Source organism: Oncorhynchus nerka, linkage group LG3 (assembly GCF_034236695.1).
Source record: "Oncorhynchus nerka isolate Pitt River linkage group LG3, Oner_Uvic_2.0, whole genome shotgun sequence".
Lineage (NCBI taxonomy): Eukaryota > Metazoa > Chordata > Actinopteri > Salmoniformes > Salmonidae > Oncorhynchus > Oncorhynchus nerka.
Window position 1 is genome coordinate 58,630,053 of NC_088398.1, and position 23,841 is coordinate 58,653,893.

General features: G+C 40.3%; 1 protein-coding gene across 7 annotated transcripts in view; it reads left to right on the forward strand.

The window, feature by feature from the left end:
- The window catches only part of LOC115111459 (nck-associated protein 1), a 56,617-nt gene that overhangs the window by 12,452 nt on the left and 20,324 nt on the right, over nt 1–23,841 (forward strand). For 3 of the 7 annotated variants that reach the window (XM_029637524.2, XM_029637515.2, XM_029637552.2), the window contains 15 exons: nt 3,147–3,239; nt 4,652–4,708; nt 6,556–6,698; nt 6,993–7,083; nt 7,347–7,484; nt 7,682–7,730; nt 8,125–8,281; nt 8,444–8,500; nt 8,610–8,706; nt 11,740–11,846; nt 12,199–12,331; nt 15,668–15,748; nt 16,243–16,311; nt 20,758–20,903; nt 21,626–21,758. In XM_029637524.2, the coding sequence (XP_029493384.1) occupies nt 3,147–3,239; nt 4,652–4,708; nt 6,556–6,698; nt 6,993–7,083; nt 7,347–7,484; nt 7,682–7,730; nt 8,125–8,281; nt 8,444–8,500; nt 8,610–8,706; nt 11,740–11,846; nt 12,199–12,331; nt 15,668–15,748; nt 16,243–16,311; nt 20,758–20,903; nt 21,626–21,758 (1,551 nt within the window). Of the gene's footprint in view, nt 1–3,146; nt 3,240–4,651; nt 4,709–6,555; nt 6,699–6,992; nt 7,084–7,346; nt 7,485–7,681; nt 7,731–8,124; nt 8,282–8,443; nt 8,501–8,609; nt 8,707–11,739; nt 11,847–12,198; nt 12,332–15,667; nt 15,750–16,242; nt 16,312–20,757; nt 20,904–21,625; nt 21,759–23,841 lie in introns of all 7 variants that reach the window. The other 4 variants (XM_029637544.2, XM_029637570.2, XM_029637534.2 and 1 more) reach the window with 3 other exon arrangements.

The window sequence follows — 23,841 nt, forward strand, 5'->3', positions numbered from 1 at the left end:
CAAAAGTTTTGAGAATGAGACAAATATTAATTTCCACGAAGTTTGCCGCTTCAGTGTCTTTAGATATTTTTTGTCAGATGTTACTATGGAATACTGAAGTATAATTACAAGCATTTCATAAGTGTCAAACGCTTTTATTGACAATTATATGAAGTTGACGCAAAGAGTCGATATTTGCAGTGTTGACCCTTCTTTTTCAAAACCTCTGCAATCCGCCCTGGCATGTGGTCAATTATCTTCTGGGCCACATCCTGATTGATGGCAGCCCATTCTTGCATAATCAATGCTTGGAGTTTGTCAGAATTTGTGGGGTTTTGTTTGTCCACCCGCCTCTTGAGGATTGACCACAAGTTCTCAATTAGATTAAGGTCTGGGGAGTTTCCTGGCCATGGACCCAAAATATCGATGTTTTGTTCCGCGAGCCAATTAGTTATCACTTTTTCCTTATGGCAAGGTGCTCCATCGTGCTGGAAAAGGCATTGTTCGTCACCAAACTGTTCCTGGATGGTTGGGAGAAGTTGCTCTCGGAGGATGTGTTGGTACCATTCTTTATTCGTGGCTGTGTTCTTCGGCAAAATTGTGAGTGAGCCCACTCCCTTGGCTGAGAAGCAACCCCACACATGAATGGTCTCAGGATGCTTTTGTTAAGTTACAGCTTAATTAGAAAATGGATTAAATTACTTTTCTCCCTCATCAACCTACACACAATACCCCATAATGACAAAGCAGCGAAAACAGGTTAAGAAATGTTTGCAAATTGCATGACACAGGACTGATGGTAGCGCTCACATTGTCTTCTCCGGACAAGCTTTTTTCTGGATGCCCCAAACAATCGGAAAGGGGATTCATCAGAGAAAATGACTTAAAACCAGTCCTCAGCAGTCTAATCCCTGTACCTTTTGCAGAATATCAGTCTGTCCCTGATGTTTTTCCTGGAGAGAAGTGGCATCTTTGCTGCCCTTCTTGACACCCGGCCATCCTCCAAAAATCTTCACCTCACTGTGCGTGCAGATGCACTCACACCTGCCTGCTGCCATTCCTGAGCAAGCTCTGTACGGGTGGTGCCCCGATCCCGCAGCTGAATCAACTTTAGAAGACGGTCCTGGTGCTTGCTGGACTTTCTTGGGCGCCCTGAAGCCTTCTTCACAACAATTGAACCGCTCTCCTTGAAGTTCTTGATGATCCGATAAATGGTTGATTTAGGTGCAATCTTACTGGCAGCAATATCCTTGCCTGTGAAGCCCTTTTTGTGCAAAGCAATGATGATGGCACATGTTTCCTTGCAAGTAACTGTGGTTGACAGAGGAAGAACAATGATTCCAAGCGCCACCCTCCTTTTGAAGCTTCCAGTCTGTTATTCAAACTCAATCAGCATGACAGAGTGATGTCCAGCCTTGTCCTCATCAACACTCACACCTGTGTTAACGAGAGATTCACTGACATGATGTCAGCTGGTCCTTTTGTGGCAGGGCTGAAATGCAGTGGAAATGTTTTTGGGGGATTCAGTTCATTTGCATGGCAAAAAGGGACTTTGCAATTAATTGCAATTCATCTGATCACTCTTCATAACATTCTGGAGTATATGCAAATTGCCATCATACAAACTGAGGCAGCAGACTTTGACAATTAATTTTTGTGTCATTCTCAAAACATTTGGCCAGGTCTGTATATAGTCGGGTGTGTGCCTTTCCAAATCATGTCCAATCAATTGAATTTACCACAGGGGGACTCCAATCAAGTTGTAGAAACATTTCAAGGATGAAAACAGGATACACCTGAGCTCAATTTCGAGTCGCATAGCAAAGGGTCTGAATACTTATGTAAATAAGATATTTAAATAGGGTATTTCTTATAAGGTATTTCTGTTTTTTGTAATAAATTTGCAAACATTTCTTAACCTGTTTTCGCTTTGTCATTATGGGGTATTGTGTGTAGGTTGATGAGGGAGAAAAATAATTTAATCCATTTTCGAATGAAGCTGTAACTTAACAAATTGTGAAAAAATGTCAAGGTGTAGGAATACTTTCCGAATGCACTGTAATTCAAAACAACACAACACTGTTCTGCTTCTAAACAACGCTATACCTCAAGAAGATCTAAGTGCATAACTTGCATTGGTATTCAGATGCTGCGTGGATGTTTCACCGGTAAAACTTGAATGAATTATCATTCATAATTGACAGTAGACATGTGAAAGGAGGTTGTCTACGAGTAGAGCAGAGACTGAGTGTGAAGTACAGAATCCCGCACATGCGCAGAAGCTTAGGACTTTTAGCTGTCGGGAAGAAGGGTCCATTAAAGTCAGATCCGCAGCCTATGACTTTTTTCTATGTTTTGCATGTTCTCTTATTTTCTATTTAGTAGATTCTTGTTTAAGTAATATTGCTAATGATTCATGTTTTTATCATCTTTCACACCTCAAGATCATTCAAGTGTTTCTATACTGCTAGGTAACAGTTAACTGTTAGGTAAAATTTTGTAGGTTTTTGTTTGAAAAATAGAATAAGTAACATTTATGTTGTAGGGAAAGAGACCAGGGCTGTCTAACAAATGGCACCCTATTCTCAATATAGTGCAGTACTTTTAACCAAGAGCCCTATTGGCCATGGTCAAAAGAAGCGCTCTACATAAGGAATAGGGAATAGGAATAGGGTGCCAATTGGGATGCACACCAAAGATAACAATCCAGCCAACATGACTTCACATTTGGTTTGTGAGAGGCTATCATTTGCTAAATAAAGGCCCCATTGTGACAGTGCTAAAATGCAGAGAAGTTATCAAGCGCAACATGAGTATTTTGAAATAATAAAGTTTTTTACTTAGAGCTCTACGTTTTTGAGTTGTCAAAATGTCACCCTGACCTGTTGTGTGATATCCTTGGTAGTATTTCTCAGGATATCACGGGATGTTAACAGATTGAGACCACTTACACTATCCAGAGAAAACATGCACTACCAAGCACAGATGGCAATGGGAACAAATTCATGATGAAGTATAAGATGTTACTACCAGATTCCATCAGCCTATTTTACTGTGCTCATCATTCATTATCCATACCATGAAGCTTTGTGTGTCCTGCAAAGTTGAACTTGAATATAAAAACAAAATGTTTCAGTTTACAACCATGTTTTTCTTTACTTCTACAGCAACAGCTTGCACAACTACAAAAAGAGAAGTCTGAAATCCTTAAGAATTTAGCGTTGTATTACTTCACATTCGTAGATGTGATGGAATTTAAGGTATGTGCAACTAAGCATCATTCAATGTAGTGAAAAAAGAGAATATCTTATATCTTAACATTAAAAACCAAAGTCTATCAGAATTCCAGTCATTCCAATAAATGTTATATCGCTTGATCTCCAAGAATAGGACCTGGAAATATGGAAGTATAGATTAGCCAAATTGTTTTTACCTGAGCATAACCCCACAACTAAGGACTTATTGGCCAGCCCTACACTGTTGTTTATGATTTTTGTTGTCATGGAGGACTGATTGGGCTCATTGATTCGAGTTGAAAAATAAATGCTACGCTCATGGAATGTTTAAAGGGCAAATCCACAGAGGAAACTATAGCAAAACGGTCTCCCTGTCTCTGTTTTGGTGAAAAGCTGAGGGATGGGCCTGGAGAAATAAACCACTCTCAGATGAATAGACATAGCTATGGATGCAAGGACTGACCATCCATGATATCAAAATTGTTTTAACCATGTTATGAGACTATATAGTGTTTGTTTACATTTTGGGTTATCATGTAGTGTGACAGTTGAACTAAGCTCATGAGGCATTTATAAGTTATATTCTTCAAGAATCAATGGATATATAGATATATATTTATACGTCCAAAAATGGATGTAGCAACTACAGATTGCCCCTTTAAGTCTATCAAAAGTGTGTGAGTTTTAGCATGTGTCCATTAGACCTATGGATTTTGTTTGTTTGTTAGCAGCATGAATTAGATTGAGCAATAAAAGCCACTAGTTTCAAAAACAATGATTTATAGGCAGCTTGAACTTGTTGAATTCAACCATTATTATTAAAATTAGGTATGTGAACAGCCATCAACAACAACCACAATTCGTAAGGCGCAAATAGCTAAATGAGAGAGCAGCAGTGTGACTCACATCAATGCGCTATGTAGATATCAATAATAAGTGATATCCGTATCGCCATAGACTATACCACTGCTGTCATCTTTACCTCCAAGTGTTTATTCAAGTTGGATAATCTTTGGATGCCGACAGCAGTCGCACCATTGGAAGACGTGTTGGACTGTAGCCTACAAAAGCCCATTCCTGCTCTTTTCCCGCGATCCAACTACACATTTGGTGTGTCATCATAGTGGTCTCTGATTTATGGTCAGACTCACTCAGGTGGAACAAACTTGCCTTTTTTCAATGCTGATTTGAATGTCATTGAGCAAACATTCTTTCTGAATTTAAAAGTAATCCTCGGAAGTAATCATCTAGTTTTTCAAAAGTATCTGTAATCTGATTACAATATTTTAGCTGGTAACGTTACAGATTACAGTTACGTTACTCCTCAACCCTGACTGTACATATATAATGATAATCCATCACAAATAATAGTTACTTATCATCAAGTTACTATACTGTAAAATGTACATCCGTCTAATATCTTTCTCTCCTTCCAGGACCATGTCTGTGAGCTACTGAACACTATCGATGCTTGCCAAGTCTTCTTTGATATTGTAAGTTATAAGGCACATTGACCTGTACATAGCATGTAATTACAGGATGCTTTCTCAAATGTTTTCTCAAAGATTATATTTCATACACTGCCTTCAGAAAGTAGAATTAGTCCTTTTGGATGTTTTTCTTGGTAAGCCATTTTCATGATTTTTGTCTTTGTTATTTAGCACCCCTCCTTTCCTTTGTTTGCTTAAGCGGAGGCCCACCTGAACTCTTACCTTCAGAAAGTGTTCATACCCCTTGACCTATTCCACATTTTATTGTGTTACAGCCTGGATTCAAAATTGAGTATAATTCTCACCAATCTACACACAATACCCCATAATGACAAAGGGAAAACATGTTTTTTGAAATTTTAGCAAATGTATTGAAAATGAAATACAAAAATATCTAATTTAAGTATTCACACCCCTAAGTCAATACTATGTAGAAGCATCTTTGGCCGTGATTACATCTTTGTCATTCTGTGTAAGTCTCTTAAGAGCTTTCCACACTTGGATTGTGCAACATTTGCCCATTGTTCTTTTCAAATTTCTTCAAGCTCTGTCAAATTGAGTGCTGATCATTGCTAGACAACTATTTTCAGGTCTTGATATAGATTTTCAAGTAGATTTAAGTCAAAACTGTAACTCATCCACTCAGGAACGTTCACTGTTTTCTTGGTAAGCAACTCAGTGTAGATTTGGCCTTGTGTTTTAGGTTATTGTCCTGCTAAAAGGTGAATTAATCTCCCAGTGTCTGATGGAAAGCAGACTGAACCAGGTTTTTCTCTGGGATTTTGCCTGCTTAGCTCCATTCCGTTTATTTTTTATCCTGAAAAACTCCCCAGTTCTTAACGATTACAAGCATACCCATAACATCATGCAGCCACCACAATGCTTGAAAATATGTAGAGTGGAACTCAGTAATGTGTTATTTTGGATTTGCCCCAAACATAACAGTTTGTGTTCTGGACAAAAATTGCTTGAATTGCTTTGCCAAATTCTGTCAGTAATACTTTAGTGCCTTGTTGCAAACAGGATGCATGTTTTGGAATATTTGTATTCTGTAGAGGAATCTTTCTTTTCACTCTGTCAATTAGCTTAGTATTGTGGAGTAACTATAATGTTGTTGATCCATTCTCAGTTTTTTTTCCTATCATAGCCATTAAACTCTGTAACTGTTTTAAAGCCACCATTGGCCTCGTGGTGAAATCCCTGAGCGGGTTTCCTTCCTCTCTGGCAACTCAGTTAGGAAGGATGCCTGTGTCATTATAGTGACTGGGTGTATTAATACACCATACAAAGTGTAATTAATAGCTTCACCATGCTCTAAGGGATAGTCAATGTCTGCTTTTTAAAATGTTTTACCCATCAACCAATAGGTGCCCTTCTTTGCGAGGCATTGGAAAACCTACCTGGTCTTTCTGGTTGAATCTGTGTTTGAAATTCACTGCTCGACTGAGGGACTTTACAGATAATTGAATGTGTAGGGCACAGAGATGAGGTAGTCATGTTAAACACTATAATTGCACACAGAGTCCATGCAACTTATTATGCAACTTTTTTAAAGCACATTTTTACTCCTGAACTTTAGGCTTGCCATAACAAAGAGGTTGAGTACTTATTGACTCAAACATTTCTAAAAACATAATTCCCCTTTGACATTATGGGCTATTGTGTGTAGGCCAGTGACAAAAATATCTACAGTTAATCCATTTTTAATTCAGGTGTAACACAACAAAATGTGGAAAAAGTTAAGGTGTGTGAATACTTTCTGAAGGCATTGTAGATTGAAATGTTTTTAGGTTCAGATTTAATAGTTTGGATGTAGATTCTATTTTTGTTCCCATATCTCTTTTTTACAGACTGTAAACTTTGACCTGACCAAGAACTACCTTGACTTAGTAGTGACCTACACTAACCTAATGATGCTATTGTCTCGGATTGAAGAGAGGAAAGCTATCATTGGCCTCTACAACTATGCCCATGAAATGACACATGGATCAAGGTATGTGGGGTGGTGTCTCTTCCGGTCTATGTCCTTTCTCTGGCTCATCTCTGAAATGTTCAATCTGCATTTGCACCATCCCTGTAAAATAATATTAAGATCATACTTTAACACAATGTTAACGTACTGTTATACCAATTGACAGTGGCCGTATATTAAAATCACGCAGTAATATAAAAATGCATTCTTAAAACATTGTATGGTAGTTACAGACCTAGTTTAGACCTAGTTTAGATACACCTGAGAACTACCAATGTCAACAACATCTTTATTTGTATTTATTTTTTTATTTAGTGATCGAGAGTACCCGAGGCTGGGACAGATGATTGTTGACTACGAGAACCCGCTGAAAAAGATGATGGAGGAGTTTGTTCCCCATGGGAAGGTGAATATAAAGTGTCACCTGTTTCTCAACATTTCATGTTCTTTTCCTGAGCACTGACAATGAAAATACATATTTTGGTTACAATTTATAATATAACTTTCGGTTACACTTTACAATAACTTTGATGCTTAAGCAATGATTATGTATGCATATATTGCTCATACAGTTTTATAAATGTATAAATAGTTGATTAATGCTTGTTCATGAAAGTTATTATTAACTGTCATAAACCAATATATCTCTCTCTCCTCCCTCCCCTGTAGTCGTTGTCAGACGCCCTGCTCTCCCTCCAGATGGTGTACCCCAGGAGAAACCTGTCTGCTGACCAGTGGAGGAACGCACAGCTACTCAGTCTCATCAGTGCACCCAGCACCATGCTCAACCCAGCCCAGTCAGACACAGTGAGAACCCAATATATAGCATATTCCACTTAGTTTTGATCCAAAGGGATGTGTACAGTACAGTGGGTGTGTACAGTAATGTGATCCCCGCAGGAGTTTAACCCATTACTATGGTGTTGCTAGTCCCACATCTCTCAAATCACACCATTTTCTGCTCACAGGCATGTGCATTTACCTATGATTCTGATTTGTTCTAGATGCCCTGTGAATACTTGTCCCTGGACGCCATGGAGAAGTGGATAGTTTGTAAGTGTTTGTTTTTATTTAACCTTTATTTAACTAGGCAGGTCAGTTAAGAACAAATTCTTATTTACAATGACGGCCTACCCCGGCCAAACCCGGACGACGCTGGGCCAATTGTGCGCCGCCCTATGGGACTCCCAATCACGGCCGGATGTGATGCAGCCTGGATGTGTGCATAGAGTGGAGTCTGATGTAATTGATTTAATAGGTTTATACCATTGGAGGGAAGGGGGAGTGTGATCGTTTTTAATTGTAATTCATTGTTCAGGTACAGGCTTGTGAAGTCATACAACACTTTAAAAAATATAAATCAGTTGAAATATTCTCATTCTGCACAAATACTGTTCAAAATCCTATTTCTGTAACTTTCTATCTGACTCTAACTTTTGATTGTCAGTTGGCTTCATTTTATGTCACGGGGTCCTGAACAGTGATCAGGCAGCTCTGAGCCTGTGGAAGCTGGCTCTTCAGAGCAGCACCTGCCTCTGTCTCTTCAGAGACGAGGTGTTCCACATCCATAAGGCTGCTGAGGACCTGTTCATCAACATCCGCGGGTGAGGGACACTAACTTTCTGAGCTAGTTTCCTGAAGCCAGATTAAGCGTAATCCTGGACTGAAAAGCATGCTCAATGGGTATAGTTTGAGCATATTCCCAGACAGCTGTTAAGTGTGTGTGTGAGTAGGTATGTTAACTATTCTCCCTTTTCATTTCATAGCTACAACAAGCGTGTGAATGACATCAAAGAGTGCAAAGAACAAGCTCTGTCACATGCGTAAGTGCCTCATAAATGCATCTTATTGCACCAAGAGGTTTTAACTGGTATTTGTCACAGTATCCTCTCATTATGAAATTGTTGCCGATTTGTTTTTGTTTTGTTACAGAGGTTTGATGCACAGAGAAAGACGCAAGTTCCTGAGATCTGCCTTGAAGGAGCTGGCCACAGTCCTATCTGACCAGCCAGGGTTACTAGGGCCTAAGGTACTGTACTAGTGCTCTATTTTGGTATTTTGACACTTTTTTTATTTAGACAGTATGGAAATCAGATGGGGGTACGGCAGGTGGGAGAAACAGTGGGAAGGGTGGACACAGGGATTGAACCCCAGTCTTAAGTGGGAAGATTTGTATGTGTGACTCCTGCTAGGAGTGTTGCCACTTAATGACGGCTCTTCACCTACCCTGCTGCGCGACTGCTCTCTAGTTGTGTTAACATGATAATGTTACATAAGACTAATGTAGCGGACACGAGTCGGGCAGGGTTTTATTTAATGTATTTTATTTCACCTTTATTTAACCAGGTAGGCTAGTTGAGAACAAGTTCTCATTTGCAACTGCGACCTGGCCAAGATAAAGCATAGCAGTGTGAACAGACAACACATGGAGTAAACAATTAACAAGTCAATAACACAGTAGAAAAAAAAGAGAGTCTATATACATTGTGTGCAAAAGGCATGAGGAGGTAGGCGAATAATTGGAGTGGAGTGATAAATGACACTGGAGTGATAAATGATCAGATGGTCATGTACAGGTAGAGATATTGGTGTGCAAAAGAGCAGAAAAGTAAATAAATAAAAACAGTATAGGGATGAGGTAGGTAAAATTGGGTGGGCTATTTACCGATAGACTATGTACAGCTGCAGCGATCGGTTAGCTGCTCAGATAGCAGATGTTTGAAATTGGTGAGGGAGATAAAAGTCTCCAACTTCAGCGATTTTTGCAATTCGTTCCAGTCACAGGCAGCAGAGAACTGGAACGAAAGGCGGCCAAATGAGGTGTTGGCTCTAGGGATGATCAGTGAGATATACCTGCTGGAGCGCGTGCTACGAGTGGGTGTTGCCATCATGACCAGTGAACTGAGATAAGGCGGAGCTTTACTTAGCATGGACTTGTAGATGACCTGGAGCCAGTGGGTCTGGCGACGAATATGTAGCGAGGGCCAGCCGACTAGAGCATGCAGGTCGCAGTGGTGGGTGGTATACGGTGCTTTAGTAACAAAACGGATGACACTGTTATAAACTGCATCCAGTTTGCTGAGTAGAGTGTTGGAAGCTATTTTGTAGATGACATCGCCGAAGTCGAGGATCGGTAAGATAGTCAGTTTTACTAGGGTAAGTTTGGCGGCGTGAGTGAAGGAGGCTTTGTTGCGGAATAGAATTCTAGATTGGAGATGTTTGATATGAGTCTGGAAGGAGAGTTTACAGTCTAGCCAGACACCTAGGTACTTATAGATGTCCACATATTCTAGGTCAGAACCATCCAGGGTGGTGATGCTAGTCGGGCATGCGGGTGCAGGCAGCGAAAGGTTGAAAAGCATGCATTTGGTTTTACTAGCGTTTAAGAGCAGTTGGAGGCCACGGAAGGAGTGTTGTATGGCATTGAAGCTCGTTTGGAGGTTAGATAGCACAGTGTCCAAGGACGGGCCGGAAGTATACAGAATGGTGTCGTCTGAGTAGAGGTGGATCAGGGAATCGCCCGCAGCAAGAGCAACATCATTGATATATACAGAGAAAAGAGTCGGCCCGAGAATTGAACCCTGTGGCACCCCCATAGAGAGGGGGTTGCTCATAGCCCCGCCTGCGAGCTTCAAATCCAGTGTCTGCCTTCAGAGTAAGAAGAAATTTCCTCTTGGTCTAACGGTCTAAGACGTTGGTTGCTCCAGTGGGAGACCTGAGTTTATATCCCGTGTGTTACACAAATAACACTGCAATACTGCTCTAGTTGTGTTAATATGGTAATGGGAGTTGGACTAACACAATCTAGATTACTGGGCCCTAAAATACCACACTACTGCTCTCTAGTTATGGTAATGTTACATTAGACCAGGGGTCTCCAACAGGTCCACCTATTGAGTAGCACGCCAAACGACTCTGAAAATAGATACAATTTTCACATGTTCCACCGCAAACTGTCATAAACACATCTCACAAGTATCAGACATCACATCTCCGAGGTACTATCTAATCAATGCAACATTAACATTATCCCGGCCTCCCGGGTGACGCAGTGGTTAAGGGCGCTGTACTGCAGCTCCAGCTGTGCCACCAGAGACTCTGGGTTCACGCCCAGGCTCTGTCGTAACCGGCCGAGGTATATAATGAGTAAGTATATAATTTGTGTCTATTATTTGTTATTTTCTAACTTTGCAGAACCATCGCTAGACTGCACTCCTCACTCGATAGATTCACAATTAAATGGCCAGATGCACAAAAATGTTTTATTCAGATATGAGTTGAGCATTGACATGGACTCAGAACATCCAATTTTGTTGTTCTCTATGAACAATTGTAATTTTGAGAGTGGAAAAAAATATATATATATAAAAACCAGAAGAAATACAACTGAGGAAACATAATTTGGGAAAATATATAACTGAATTTTAATATTTTTTTTAAACAGATTTTATAGGCCCCCACTTAGAGTTGTTTATTAACCAATATTTTACAAAGTATATTGACAGAAAACGTAGTACACTACTTTCTCTAGTACAGTAAGGACCCAGTAAGAGTTGCAGGGAAGAGGAGAAGAGAAGAATGTGCCTATTTGAAAGCTAGAAGAAAAATTGTAGCTCATGACATACACCACAGTTGTCTACTTATCTTAACACGATAATGTTACATCATAATAACACTAGTGGGCAGCATGTAGCCTAGTGGTTAGCGCGTTGGGCCAGTAACCGAAAGGTTGTTGGTTTGAATTACCTGAGGGAAAAAATCGGTCAATGTGCCCTTAATCCTAATTTACTCGAGGGCCATGGTACTACTATGGCTGACCCTGTAAAACAACACATTTCACTGCACCTATCCTGTGTATGTGACAATATAAAATATTCATTTATTTTCTAGTCTTTTTTTTGTTGAGTTGGACTAGCACTATCTGCACTCTAGTTTTGTTAACATGATTATGCTAGTTGGACTAACTGTAGAGTGATCAGAGGATTAGGATTCAAATCCTGAAAGACGTGACTAATTGATGGATGAAAGTAACTATATAACTTGACTCCTGTCCTCTTCGTAGGCCCTGTTTGTGTTCATGGCTCTGTCATTCGCTCGGGATGAGATCATTTGGCTGCTACGACATGCAGACAACATCCAGAAGAAGAGCACAGATGACTTTATTGACAAGTAAGACACATCCTACTGATTCAACTTGTAACTATGGGATTTCTCTTTACCCCTCATGAAATGTTGTGGCACTGTGTTTACCTCCTTGAAAAGTCTGTGTCAAAATGTTTCTTCATGGCACTTTTGTTCTTGCTTAATTTTGGCCATTAGGAGACTGAAAGTGATGTGTCTTAACTTGAATGGTGACATGCACCATTTTGTGGGACAATATCAAAAGCAGAGAAAGTAAAGAACATTTTTGAGTAAAATGACCCTTTAAGGAATGCCATGGTGTGAAGGACTATTGAACATACTAATGAAGTGTAGGTCTATTCTATTCTTTTAGATAACTCTTGCTATTCTATGTCCTCAGGCACATTGCAGAGCTGATCTTTTACATGGAGGAACTGAGGGCCCACGTGAGGAAGTATGGTCCTGTCATGCAGAGATACTACGTCCAGTACCTGTCTGGCTTTGACGCCGTGGTGCTCAACGAGCTAGTACAGGTGAGACTGCTCTCTGGAGCGAACATTGGTTTGCCTCCCAAATGGCACCCTATTCCGTATATTGCAATACTTTTGACAATGGTTCCTATAGCTCCGGTCAAAAATAGTTTACCTATGTAGGGAATAGGGTGCAATTTCGGATGTACTAATAGTCAATGTTATCCCTTTGTTTCATAATATCCTAGTATTTATTATATATTATAAACTGGGTGGTTCGAGCCCTGAATGCTGATTGGCTGACAGCCATGGTATATCAGACCGTATACCACGGGTATGACAAAACAGTTATTTTTACTGCTCTAATTACGTAGGTAAACAGTTTATAATAGCAATAAGGTAACCTCGGGGTTTTTTGATATGTGGCCAATATACCACGGCTAAGGGCTATATCCAGGCATTAACGGGGTTCTTAAATAATTCGGCAAAATATTTGTTTGATGTCCATTTTTTATGTGTAGCTGTTTAGTTACGTGGGGAATTTATCGCACAACATCAGCTGATTCAGGAAAGGGTTTTCTGAATGATAGTCAAGTGATAAAGATCGTGTGTGATACTGCAGACGATTGAACAACAGCCAAAGTGCGGGAATTAATGTTCATCTGGAGAATTGACAGAACATTTTGGTGTCTGTTGTTACGGCGGTCAAGATAATTAGCCGTGGACAATATTGGCAAGATCAAATCAAATTGTATTGGTCACATATACATATGTGACAGATGTTATCGCGGGGTGTAGCGAAATGTTGTGGTTGTAGTTCAATTCCTGAGGTAAGCTTACTGTCCGTGTACGTTTTTTTCGTTTGATTTCCGAGTTCAAATGGAGCAATCGGGAGGGTGAAAACAGCGTATTTATTCTTTTTTTTAATATAAATAGAAAAAACTAAAAATGTGTTTTTTGTTTTTGCATTTAAAACCAAACAAAAAACTTCATATTTTGATTTTCACATGTGGGTGGGGTTAAATGTTGAATGCCTGTCATTGGTTTAAGTGCAAAGCCAATATTTCCTGTCCTTTCAAAGTAGGAGTTCACCCTTCTAACTCCATTCTATGAAATAATTATTTATTAATTCATCGGTTAATAGCTGCACATACCATGCCACAGTGCCAAGATTAAGTAAGATTTCTCAATTTCTGCATAAGATTTAATGTGTATTGACTTATTAATGAACTGCTGTTACTGTAAATGGTTAGCAGACTGATATATCCTAGCTACCTAATTAACCATTGGTTATCTTATTAAATGATGCCATACAGCCAAAACAACAGTATATATTGATAGACTAGAGATATTCCCCTAGCTATAGTTAGTCAGTGGTTGCACATCTAACTAGCTGGAACACCTCAAGGATTGTGGGGTCCTGTCCAGAAGCACCCCCTAGCTCCTACCCCTAGATACTTGTTGAGATCTGAGAGGATTTGAACAGGTGTAAGCAATATTGCCAAAATTTCACCAAGCCTTTCAGAGGGTACGGTGGAGCTCTCACCATGTCACCACCCTTCAAACAATCCCTCTCAGATCTCCACAAATGTGACTCGTTTCAGGAAACTAGGTGTATGTCATGTGTCGCTACTTCACAGGAGCCATGTGAACATAAACCTTTTTTTTTAATCTAAATGTTTTTTTGGCCGGAATGCCTTCTGGAACGTGAACTTTCATGTGCCTTAATAACAAACTTGTATGCCATCTGTAAATACAAATAAAATTGTTAAATTACCAGCCTAGTTGGTTTAGCCACGAAAAAGTGAGCAACCTTCACACTAGCCATGATTGGCTGAGATAATGCAGAGAGATGAGTTCGGATTGGTCTGCCATGTATTGTGCTTCTGTCTATAGTATGAGCTGGTCAGTATGTGTAGGTAATCCTTTCTAACTCTCCACTTTCTGGAGGACCTAGTTTTGAAATCAGTGGAATTAGAGTATGATAGCTAAGGAGATGGAGGAAATTCTGGCGTTTGATTGCAAATATGCAGACTGAGTCAAAGATAATACACAGAAGGCTGTTGTATAAAACATTACATCTTCAATCTAAGGGCTAGCATGGCATCCGTTACAGAGAGGGAGAAGCATCCAAATTGTATTGGTCACATACACGCGTTTAGCAGATGTTATTGCGGGTGTAGCGAAATGCTTGTGCTTCTAGTTCCGACAGTGCAGCAATATCTAACAAGTAATATCTAACAATTTCACAACATATACCCAAAACACAGAAATCTAAGTAAGGAATGGAGTTAGAAATATATCAATATATGGAAGAGCAATGTCAGAGTGGCATAGACTAAGATACAGTAGAATATACTTTGTCAAAGTAATTTTAATTTCAACTGTAACGTTACGTGTAGTAATATTTGTATCTCAGAGCCATTTGCATTGCTAGTTATAGTCTAATATTAGCTAGCTAACATTGAACCTGGTTGGTTAGCTACCTCCAGATTCACTCATAATATGAGTTGGTATTATGGTTCATTGTTTAACTTGCTAGCTACATGCCTAAACAAAAGACTACATGCAAGTTACTATTTAAATATAATGTTTATGATGTCACTGCGACACCTATTGATAGATGTAGCAGGTAGATTTTAGAGCACTCTCGTCTGAGTGTGCCAGAGCGCAGAATAACTGATGAATTTATGAGCGCTCAACACCCGTTGAATGTGGCCGGTGTCAGTAAACGTTAGGAAAAAGGTATAATAAATGTTTTGCCAGCTGCACAGTTGCAGTCACCAACGCTCTGGAAAACATAAAATAAGCCTAACCAGCTCTGCTATGGTGTGTAAAATGGTCAGAGTGAGCTGTTCTCTAATGTGTGCCTGGAAGTAGCTAGCAAGCTAGCCAATGTTAGCCAGTTAGCATTGGTGCTTGACTGATGTTGTTAGGTCAGAACACTCAGAACCAATAAAATGCAAATTAATTACTTAAAAATCATACAATGTGATATTCTGGATTTTTGTTTTCGATTCCATCTCTCACAGTTGAAGTGTACCTATGATAAAAAATTACAGACATCTACATGCTTTGTAAGTAGGAAAACCTGCAAAATCGGCAGTGTATCAAATACTTGTTCTCCCCACTGTATATCAAAGCATTTTGAGATGTTGACCCTGATGTCACACATTGGCCCATTTATTTATGGAAAGACCCATATGCAGGTTGATATTTTGAAGGGAAAAAAGCAGAGCTGACCACTAGATGGAGACCAAGTATTTTGTTGATGTTATTCTTTGCTTGGCATCTCGCTCTCTGATATGCAATGTAAAACTCTCTTGTATTTGCTCAGTTGATCCCCTCACAGCATTCTACTGTAAACAGTGTCTGAGGCTTTCCTCTGCTCTCCTCTAGAATCTGTCCGTCTGTCCTGAGGATGAGTCCATCATCATGTCCTCCTTCGTCAATACCATGACGTCCCTCAGCGTCAAACAAGGTATTCAACCTAACACGGCCTGCCACTCATATTACAGAAATAACATAAATATATACAGTTTCTCATTTAGACTCATGTTGTTGATCCAACCTAAAAGAGAGTTCATGCCATCTTTTTGCTGTATATGTTCCAGTTTAAAAACCTCTACTTGTATTGGCCAATGCTTACCGTAGTTGTTTTTATGTTGACCCGACCTATAACACAATTAAATGTATTCTGTTGCGGTACAGTAAATATTCCAGTTTAGAAAATGTCTAATTAATCATGATTGGATGTTTTTATCTATCTATATTAGCCTTAAGCACTAAAAGCCTTTGTCTGTGTAGACAGGTGTTGTTTTGGTAATGGCTGAGTGATGGACAGATGAAAGGAGGGAGGGCAGATGGTGGGCTGAGTAGGAGCCTGAGCCGCTCTCCACCTCTCCTCCCGCTCCCCTCCCTCCTGTGTCCTCCTGTGTCATGGTGATCCCATATCTGAGTGAATTGTCTCTGTCGGTGTTACAGTGGAAGACGGGGACGTGTTTGATTTCAGGGGCATGAGGCTGGACTGGTTCAGATTGCAGGTAAGACGCCATCAGGAAAATGAGACAAGCTTTGTGGCTGTGAGGCAGACCTGGGTTCAAAGAGTATTCAGAATCCTTTCACAATGCTGGACTGGGTTTGACACTTTTGAGACTATTCTATTGGTTCAATTGCACCAGGCAAGCTCAATGGAACCAAAAGAATAGTCTGAAAAGTGTCAAACCCAACCCATCTGGCAATCCTGGCAGGCTAGAGCAAAGGCTTAAAGTATTTGGAAGGATTTCAAATATTATTTGAACCCATGTCTGGGCTTTGAGGCCACTGCTAAGTGTGTGTGTTGTAATTAGCACTGTGTGTGTCATAATGAGCCTTAATTAGCACTCTGGGCCAGTAATGAGGGGGCAGTGTTTAGCATGCTACCATACTCCTGTCAGCCTACTCCTGTTTCCTATCTATAGGCCGCTGTGCTGTGTCGTGTCGTGTCCTATAGCCCATTGTGTGTGTTGGGGAAGGGGAACGGAACCTCCAGTAGATACAGTAGACCAGGTTCCCCTCCATCTCATCAGCCATAATTAGCACTCTGGGACAGTAATAAGGGAACAGTGTTTAGCGTGCTACCCTACTCCTGTCGCACTGTTGCCTATCTATAGATTAGAGAATGACCTGAGCACCTATCCACAAAGCATCTCATAATAGGAGCGCTGATCTAGGATCTGTTCATATGATCTTATTTATTATGATCTAAAAGGCAAAAATGATCCTATATCAGCACTCCTACTCTGAGCTGCTTTGTGAATACAGTCTCAGATCTTGTATTCAGAGTAGGAGTGCTGATATAGGATCAGTTTTGTATTTTAGATCGTAATGAATAAGAGGGGGATCTGATCCTGGATCAGCACTCTTACTCTGATGCTTTGTGATACAGGCCCTCTGGCTGCTGCTCTACACCCTTCACAGACAGCCTCTCGTACTGTACACTAGGATAGAAAATACAGAACTGCTCAGATAACAAGTAGCAGGGCGTTGGTTTATTCACTATGCATCTTTGCGTTCTGTGTTTTCCAGGGACAAAGCAAATTCAGGAAGTATTTAAACAGCCTGTACAAGAACCACTGACAAATGTATGAACAGCTAGCTATATATACAGTATAGGCCTACATATTCAGATGCTGCTGTCATCCCTACAAGTAGTATGGTTGTATGAATGTCACTGAGTAGTCCTTATTTATCGAGGTGGAGTTCTTCATGTGAGGATCAGAACCTAAACCTGTCTGTTCCACAAGAGCACTCTTGTGCTCTCTTCCACCAGCTCTATGTCAGCCACATAACCCACACATGAATGAATTTAACAGACTAGTAATGGAGAAGATATGGCCTGAAATACTGAAAGGAGGAGTACGCTCTGTCTGTCATTAGTGACCAGCTCTATGTCAGCCACATAACCCACACATGAATGAATTTAACAGACTAGTAATGGAGAAGATATGGCCTGAAATACTGAAAGGAGGAGTACGCTCTGTCTGTCATTAGTGACAAATGTCTAACCATCATAAAGAAATATTGTTTATTTTTTCATTCATGTGCATGTTATTTGAAGTGATGAAAAATACAATTTCATGCATTTCAGAGAAACTGTATTATGGATATAGGAGGATAGATTCTGGGCCCCATTAAATTTCTTAAAAACTATTTGGAATGAATGACAATAAATATTATTCTTTGAAGCTGTGTTTGTTTAAGAATCGTTGCTCACCCATTAACCCATCCCTTAATCCATCTATCCCTGTCTCGCTCACTCTCTTTCTCTCTTGCTCTCTCAACCATGCTTGGCTCCTCAGTACTTTGCTGAGATCATCACAACCACCCCTGCTGCCAGGGACCCACATCACTCTCCCTGATCCGTTGGTCGACTCTTTGTTCCACCGTTGTCCGATTGGCACAGCCCTCCACTCAGATGGATTTTCATGATGCGTCCCAAATGGCACCCTATTCCCTGTATAGTTCAATACGTTTGACCAGGGCCCTATGGGCTACGTCTATGGGCCCTGGTCAAAAGTAGTGCACTTCATCGGGAGTAGGGTGCCATTTGGAACAGAGGCTATGCCATGGCCGTCCCAATCAGTTCCCTCTGAGATTTTGTCTGATTCTCAGCTCAGGGCCTCGGCAAGAAATGTTTCAACATGGAAAAGTTTCTCAGTTTAGTCGGTAAATTAGGCCAGGGAAGGCAGGGGGGAAAGAGAAAAGCTTCCATATGCGTGGAATGGAAACTGTTTTCCCAACACAGCTGAACAACTATTTTCTCAAGTCTCATGGTTTTTCTACTGGCTGCTCTACACCCTTCACAGACAGCCTCTCGTACTGTACACTAGGATAGAAAAAACAGAACTGCTCAGATACCAAGAAGCAGGACGTTGGTTTATTCACTATGCATCTTTGGTTCAGTGTTTGCCAGGGACAAAGACAATTCAGGAAGTATTTAAACATATTGTACAAGAACAGCTGACAAATGTATGAACAGCTAGCTATATATACAATATAGGCCTACATATTCAGGTGCTGCTGTCATCCCTAAAAATAGCTGGTTGTAAGTAAGAATATGACAGTGAATAATCCTAATTTATCAAGATGGAGTTCTTAGTCCTGAAAGATTCATGTTTGGATCAGAACCTAAGTCTGTGTTACACAAGAACACTCTTCTTCGAAAGGTACTCTCTTCTCCTTCCATAACCCACATGCCATGTAAGCCGTTTCAGCACTCTGGCAGACAGACTTTGTCATAAGCCATATCAATGTCCTTTCTGTTAAGTACTTTTTATTATTTTCAAGAAGAAAAAAATCTTTCATAGTTTTACTTTGGAAACTCTTGCTGTTTGTGTGATCCATTAAGTGAACGTGTTGGATGAGAAATACAAACTGCCATTACCACAGTGATGTCATGTTGGTGATATTAATCTAAACAAAGTCTTGCATCATGTCATCTAACTCCAACTAGCATACATTGGTTGAGACACAGTTGGACTGGATGGAGGGAAGAGAAGATAAACCCTAACCCTTGTTTTTCTCTCTCGTCTGTCTTTCTTCATGTCTCCTTTCTCCCCAGTGCTGTTTTCTATTTCTGTTCTGATTATGGCATTGTGACAACCATGCAACAGCACTTTAAAGTTTCAAAATAGGCCTTGAATATCAATACTCTTACTCTTAAGTTTTCCTCTTGCCTACTTGTTCTATTTATTGTCCTTTCTCAGACCTTTGAACCACAGGTGGTTGTGTGAGTTTAGCACCTGCTAAATGTCTTTATGTGGCTGTGGTACTAGGTTGGCATCAAATGTTCTTTTAGTTGGCAGGCATTTTAGAGATGTTGAGAACCAGCGGAACATGTTCGAGTCAACGCTCTCGCTGCATTTTCTCACACTTGTGTAGCTCGAAATCACTTCTTTCCAAAAAGTGTGTGTGTTTTTATTTGATGGATTTCACGCTTTATTTTTGGACTTGGATTCTTTAAGGACTCGTTGTGCCCTGGTAAGACAGCTGTTTCACTGCCCTTGGTGTGTGTCCCAAATGGCACCCCAAATGGCACCCTATTCCCTACATAGGGCTCTGGTCAAAAGTAGTGCACTATGAATAGGGTGCCATTTGGGATGTAGTTTTGGTCTCCAAAAAAATAACTGATGGCATCGCTGCTTCAGGGCTTCAGAACTGTGGCCATTTTCCTTTTAACGATCTCCACGATCAAAGAAAGCAATGTCTTGAACTCTGCAGAGTATCTGTTTTGCGTACTGTCTTGCTTTGGGAGGAAATTGTATTGTTTGGCCATTGTCAGTAGTATCAAGTATCAAGTTAACACAGACATCTTCCCAGAAATCTTTCCTTAGATGTTAATGACATGGTAACTCATCCAACCACACTTTTCCTTCCAGACTCCCACTGACTTCCAAATTTAAATCGGATCAGGTTTTTATTTGATTCTTAGGAAAGGGGGGAATTTGGGGAAAGAGAGAAAGGAATGCTACTAATAGGATTATGATTTGTCCGAAGACTTAAAACTACATGATACAAACGATGACTACCTCATGAAGCTGGTTGAGAGAATACCAGGAGTGTGCAAAGCTGTCATCAAGGCGAAGGGTGACTACTTTGAAGAATCTCAAATATAAAATATATATTTTATTTGTTTAACCCTTTTTTTGTTACTACATGATTCCATATGTGTTATTTCATAGTTTTGATGTCTTCACTATTATTCTACAATGTAGAAAATAGTACAAATAAAGAAAAACCATTCAATGAGTAGGTATGTCCAAACTTTGGACTGGTCCTGTAGATATAAAGTTGCTTCAGCTGGAAACAACATGGCATACATGAGTAAAGAATGATGAACTGTTAAGGGTTAATACGTTTTGTTTTCCCCTGGGCTGACCTTAATAGTGTCTCCAAAGAAAGTGTTCTCCTGGTAAGGCCTATACCAATAATGCCTTGTTTCCCCCTAGGCCTATACCAGTGTGTCCAAGGCTTCTCTGGGCATCGCAGACCACCGTGAGTTGGGCAAGATGATGAATACCATTATATTCCACACCAAGATGGTGGATTCCCTGGTGGAGATGCTGGTGGAGACATCTGACCTCTCCATATTCTGGTAAATAAACGAACCAGAACAGCCCAGAGGGCAGGAGCATATATCTCATGTTTCCATAGCTTGAGGCAGCTTGATGTACAAGTACACTCCCTGGACAATAAGTTTTCCACAGGGCTTATTCTTTTAGGGTCTACATTTACATTTACCTCCATGTTCAGTTACACAGACATTTAAAACATAGTAAAAACTAATAGGTCATATAGTCTCTCCATCTTCTGGTAGGGGCTCTACATTTGGGACTCCAATTCAGAAAAACATGAAGAATTATTGCTGGGTAGTTTAATTGAAGCAGTAAAATACTAAGAAAAACACATCAAATATACATACAAAAGTAAAAACTGCAACACAGGAAAATGCATAACATCAATACAAATAGATTGGATCCAGTTAAAATTGTTTTCAAGGAAAACATAGTAAAAGGTAGTAGGCTATAGAGCCATCACTCATCCTATAAAACCCCATGGCAACTAACTGTCTGTTAGGGGTTTTGTTATGTTATTTTTCTTTGTTATGTTTGGTGTAGACAGGTCAGGACAGGAGATGAGAGATGAGATGAGGTATTATTGGACCAGAGATATATGATGAAGTTGGCAGCTCATGCTCTTTCCTCTCTCCCTTCATTTCTTCCCTATTTACTCTCTCTCTCATCTAATATCTTTCCTTTCTCTCTCTCTCCTTTGTTCTCTCTCTCTCCTTTCCTCTCTCTCTCTCTCCTCTGATAGCTTTTACAGTCGTGCGTTTGAGAAGATGTTCCAGCAGTGTTTGGAGCTGCCCTCCCAGTCTCGTCACTCCATCTCCTTCCCTCTGCTCTGTACCCACTTCATGAGCTGCACTCATGAGCTCTGTCCTGAGGAGGTGAGTGAAGTGTCGCATTGAGATATGATGTAACGACCGTATCACGAAACATCACAGCAAGCATCACTAAGGTCTGGCTGGTCACTCTGGGATCTAGTCATTTAGGAAACAATCTTATTTTCAACCTAAATAACTAATATATTTAATTGATCAGATCGGCCTTGCAAAATACGTTTTCAAAATTCTTTCCTAGTTGAATGTCAAAAGGTACTCAAGGGTCTTTCCTACTTAAATAATGGGTAAATTAATACATAAAATACATGTTTATTAAATGAACCCAGACATGTTTGTGTATTATACTTGCAATGTAAAGATTTGAAATGTTTTGTATGTATACTAATACGTTTGACTTGATCTCTTTCCATGAGCTGGAATCTTAGGTTAAGCTCCTGGTGTAGTAGCAACCTATTCAATTTGGAGTTTCATCTCATGCAGTAGTTTTCTAGCACTTATGGGGACTGCTAGTCTCAGAGAAGCAGGCCATTTCACAGGATGTCTCACACACTGAATAATGTCAGTGTTGCACCTGGGGATTGGAGGGAGGGAGGCTGCATGTGTGTAGGATCTCCATCAGCTCCGTCTCAGTGCTGCTAGGGCCCATGGTGCATCCCAAATGGAACACTGTTCCCGAAACAGTGCACTACTTTTGAACACATGGGTTCTGGTCAAAAGTATTGCACTACATGGGGAAAAGGGTGCCATTTGTGACAACCTGTGTTTCCTTCCATGCTGTTAGGGCATGTGACCAGAGCAGCAGGATGGAGTCATACAGAGAATCAGGAAAGTCACAGCAAATTTTTGTGGGTTGTGGAATGTCGCAGAACGAAGCGTCCAGAGCTGTGGTCAATGTACCCAGATGTGTACCGAGAAGCAGAGGGCTGAAAATCATGATTTATTACATCTGTAATTGAACCATACACTGGTGCATCTACTAGCTACTCTCAGGGGGAATGTGAAAGCCCTCAGCACACACAAGCTCCACAACAGATTTCTGTTTCCCTCTCTTTTGAAATACACCAGGCACATATCATGAAGTGTTTGTTCCTAACAAACATGTTGCCTTCTAATATCCATTTAGTTTGGTAAATAAGACATATTTTAACTCTTAATTGGTTGAAAAACGGTACTGAAATAGGCGGCACAATAAGTGGCACAATAGGCGTTCTCATGTGGCCGAGCAAAGTGGTCAAGGGAGAGCCTTTTGCTTAAGAGCTGTCTGAGTGCACTTAGAGAAATAAAATAGATTTATTGAGACATAGAAGGCTTGGATTTCACTTATTCAAACACAAAACTCCCTCTCTCAGCATGTCTTCAAAATGTTCCTCTTCCTATGTCCATTCCGCACAGCTTTGGACAGCTGCAAAAGTTATTTATGTTGGAAAAGCTCTAAATGTTTCCAAGAATATTTCCATCTTGCACAGAAAACTTTTTACAGCAGTTTATATTAACAGTAAAAGGCCTGCATCTCAAATGGCACCCTATTCCCTATATAGTGCATTACGTTTCACGAGATCCCTGGTCAAACGTTGTTCACTATATAGGGAATAGGGTGCCATTTGGAACAAAACTAAGATCACGGAACTTCAGTCAAAGGTCAGTCTTAGCATCAGATAGACTTTTCTCGCAGATTAGAGGGTGTGTGCACTGTTTGACCAGAGTTGTGTGTGGGGACTGTGTGTGACCAGTTTTAGTGTGTCAGTGTATACTGTTTGGTCAGTGGGGAAGGTTAAGGGTTGGCTACCTATGAATGACAGGTTCACTCAGACCATCTCTTCCTACAAACAGCTGGTTCTAGATCTGTTTGGCAATGACATCTACTGAAGGAATTAGATCTGGGACCAGGCTAACAAACAGCCATTCACCAAACCATCTACTGTGCAACCACCAGCCAATCTCCTATATACACTACATTACCAAAAGTATGTGAACATCTCATTCCAAAATCATGGGCATTAATATGTAGTTGGTCCCACCTTTCCTGTTATAACATCCTCCTCTCTTCTTGGAACATTACTGTGGGGACTTCCTTCCATTCAGCCACAAGAGCATTAGAATGTCATTGTATACTGTTGCGTTAAGATTT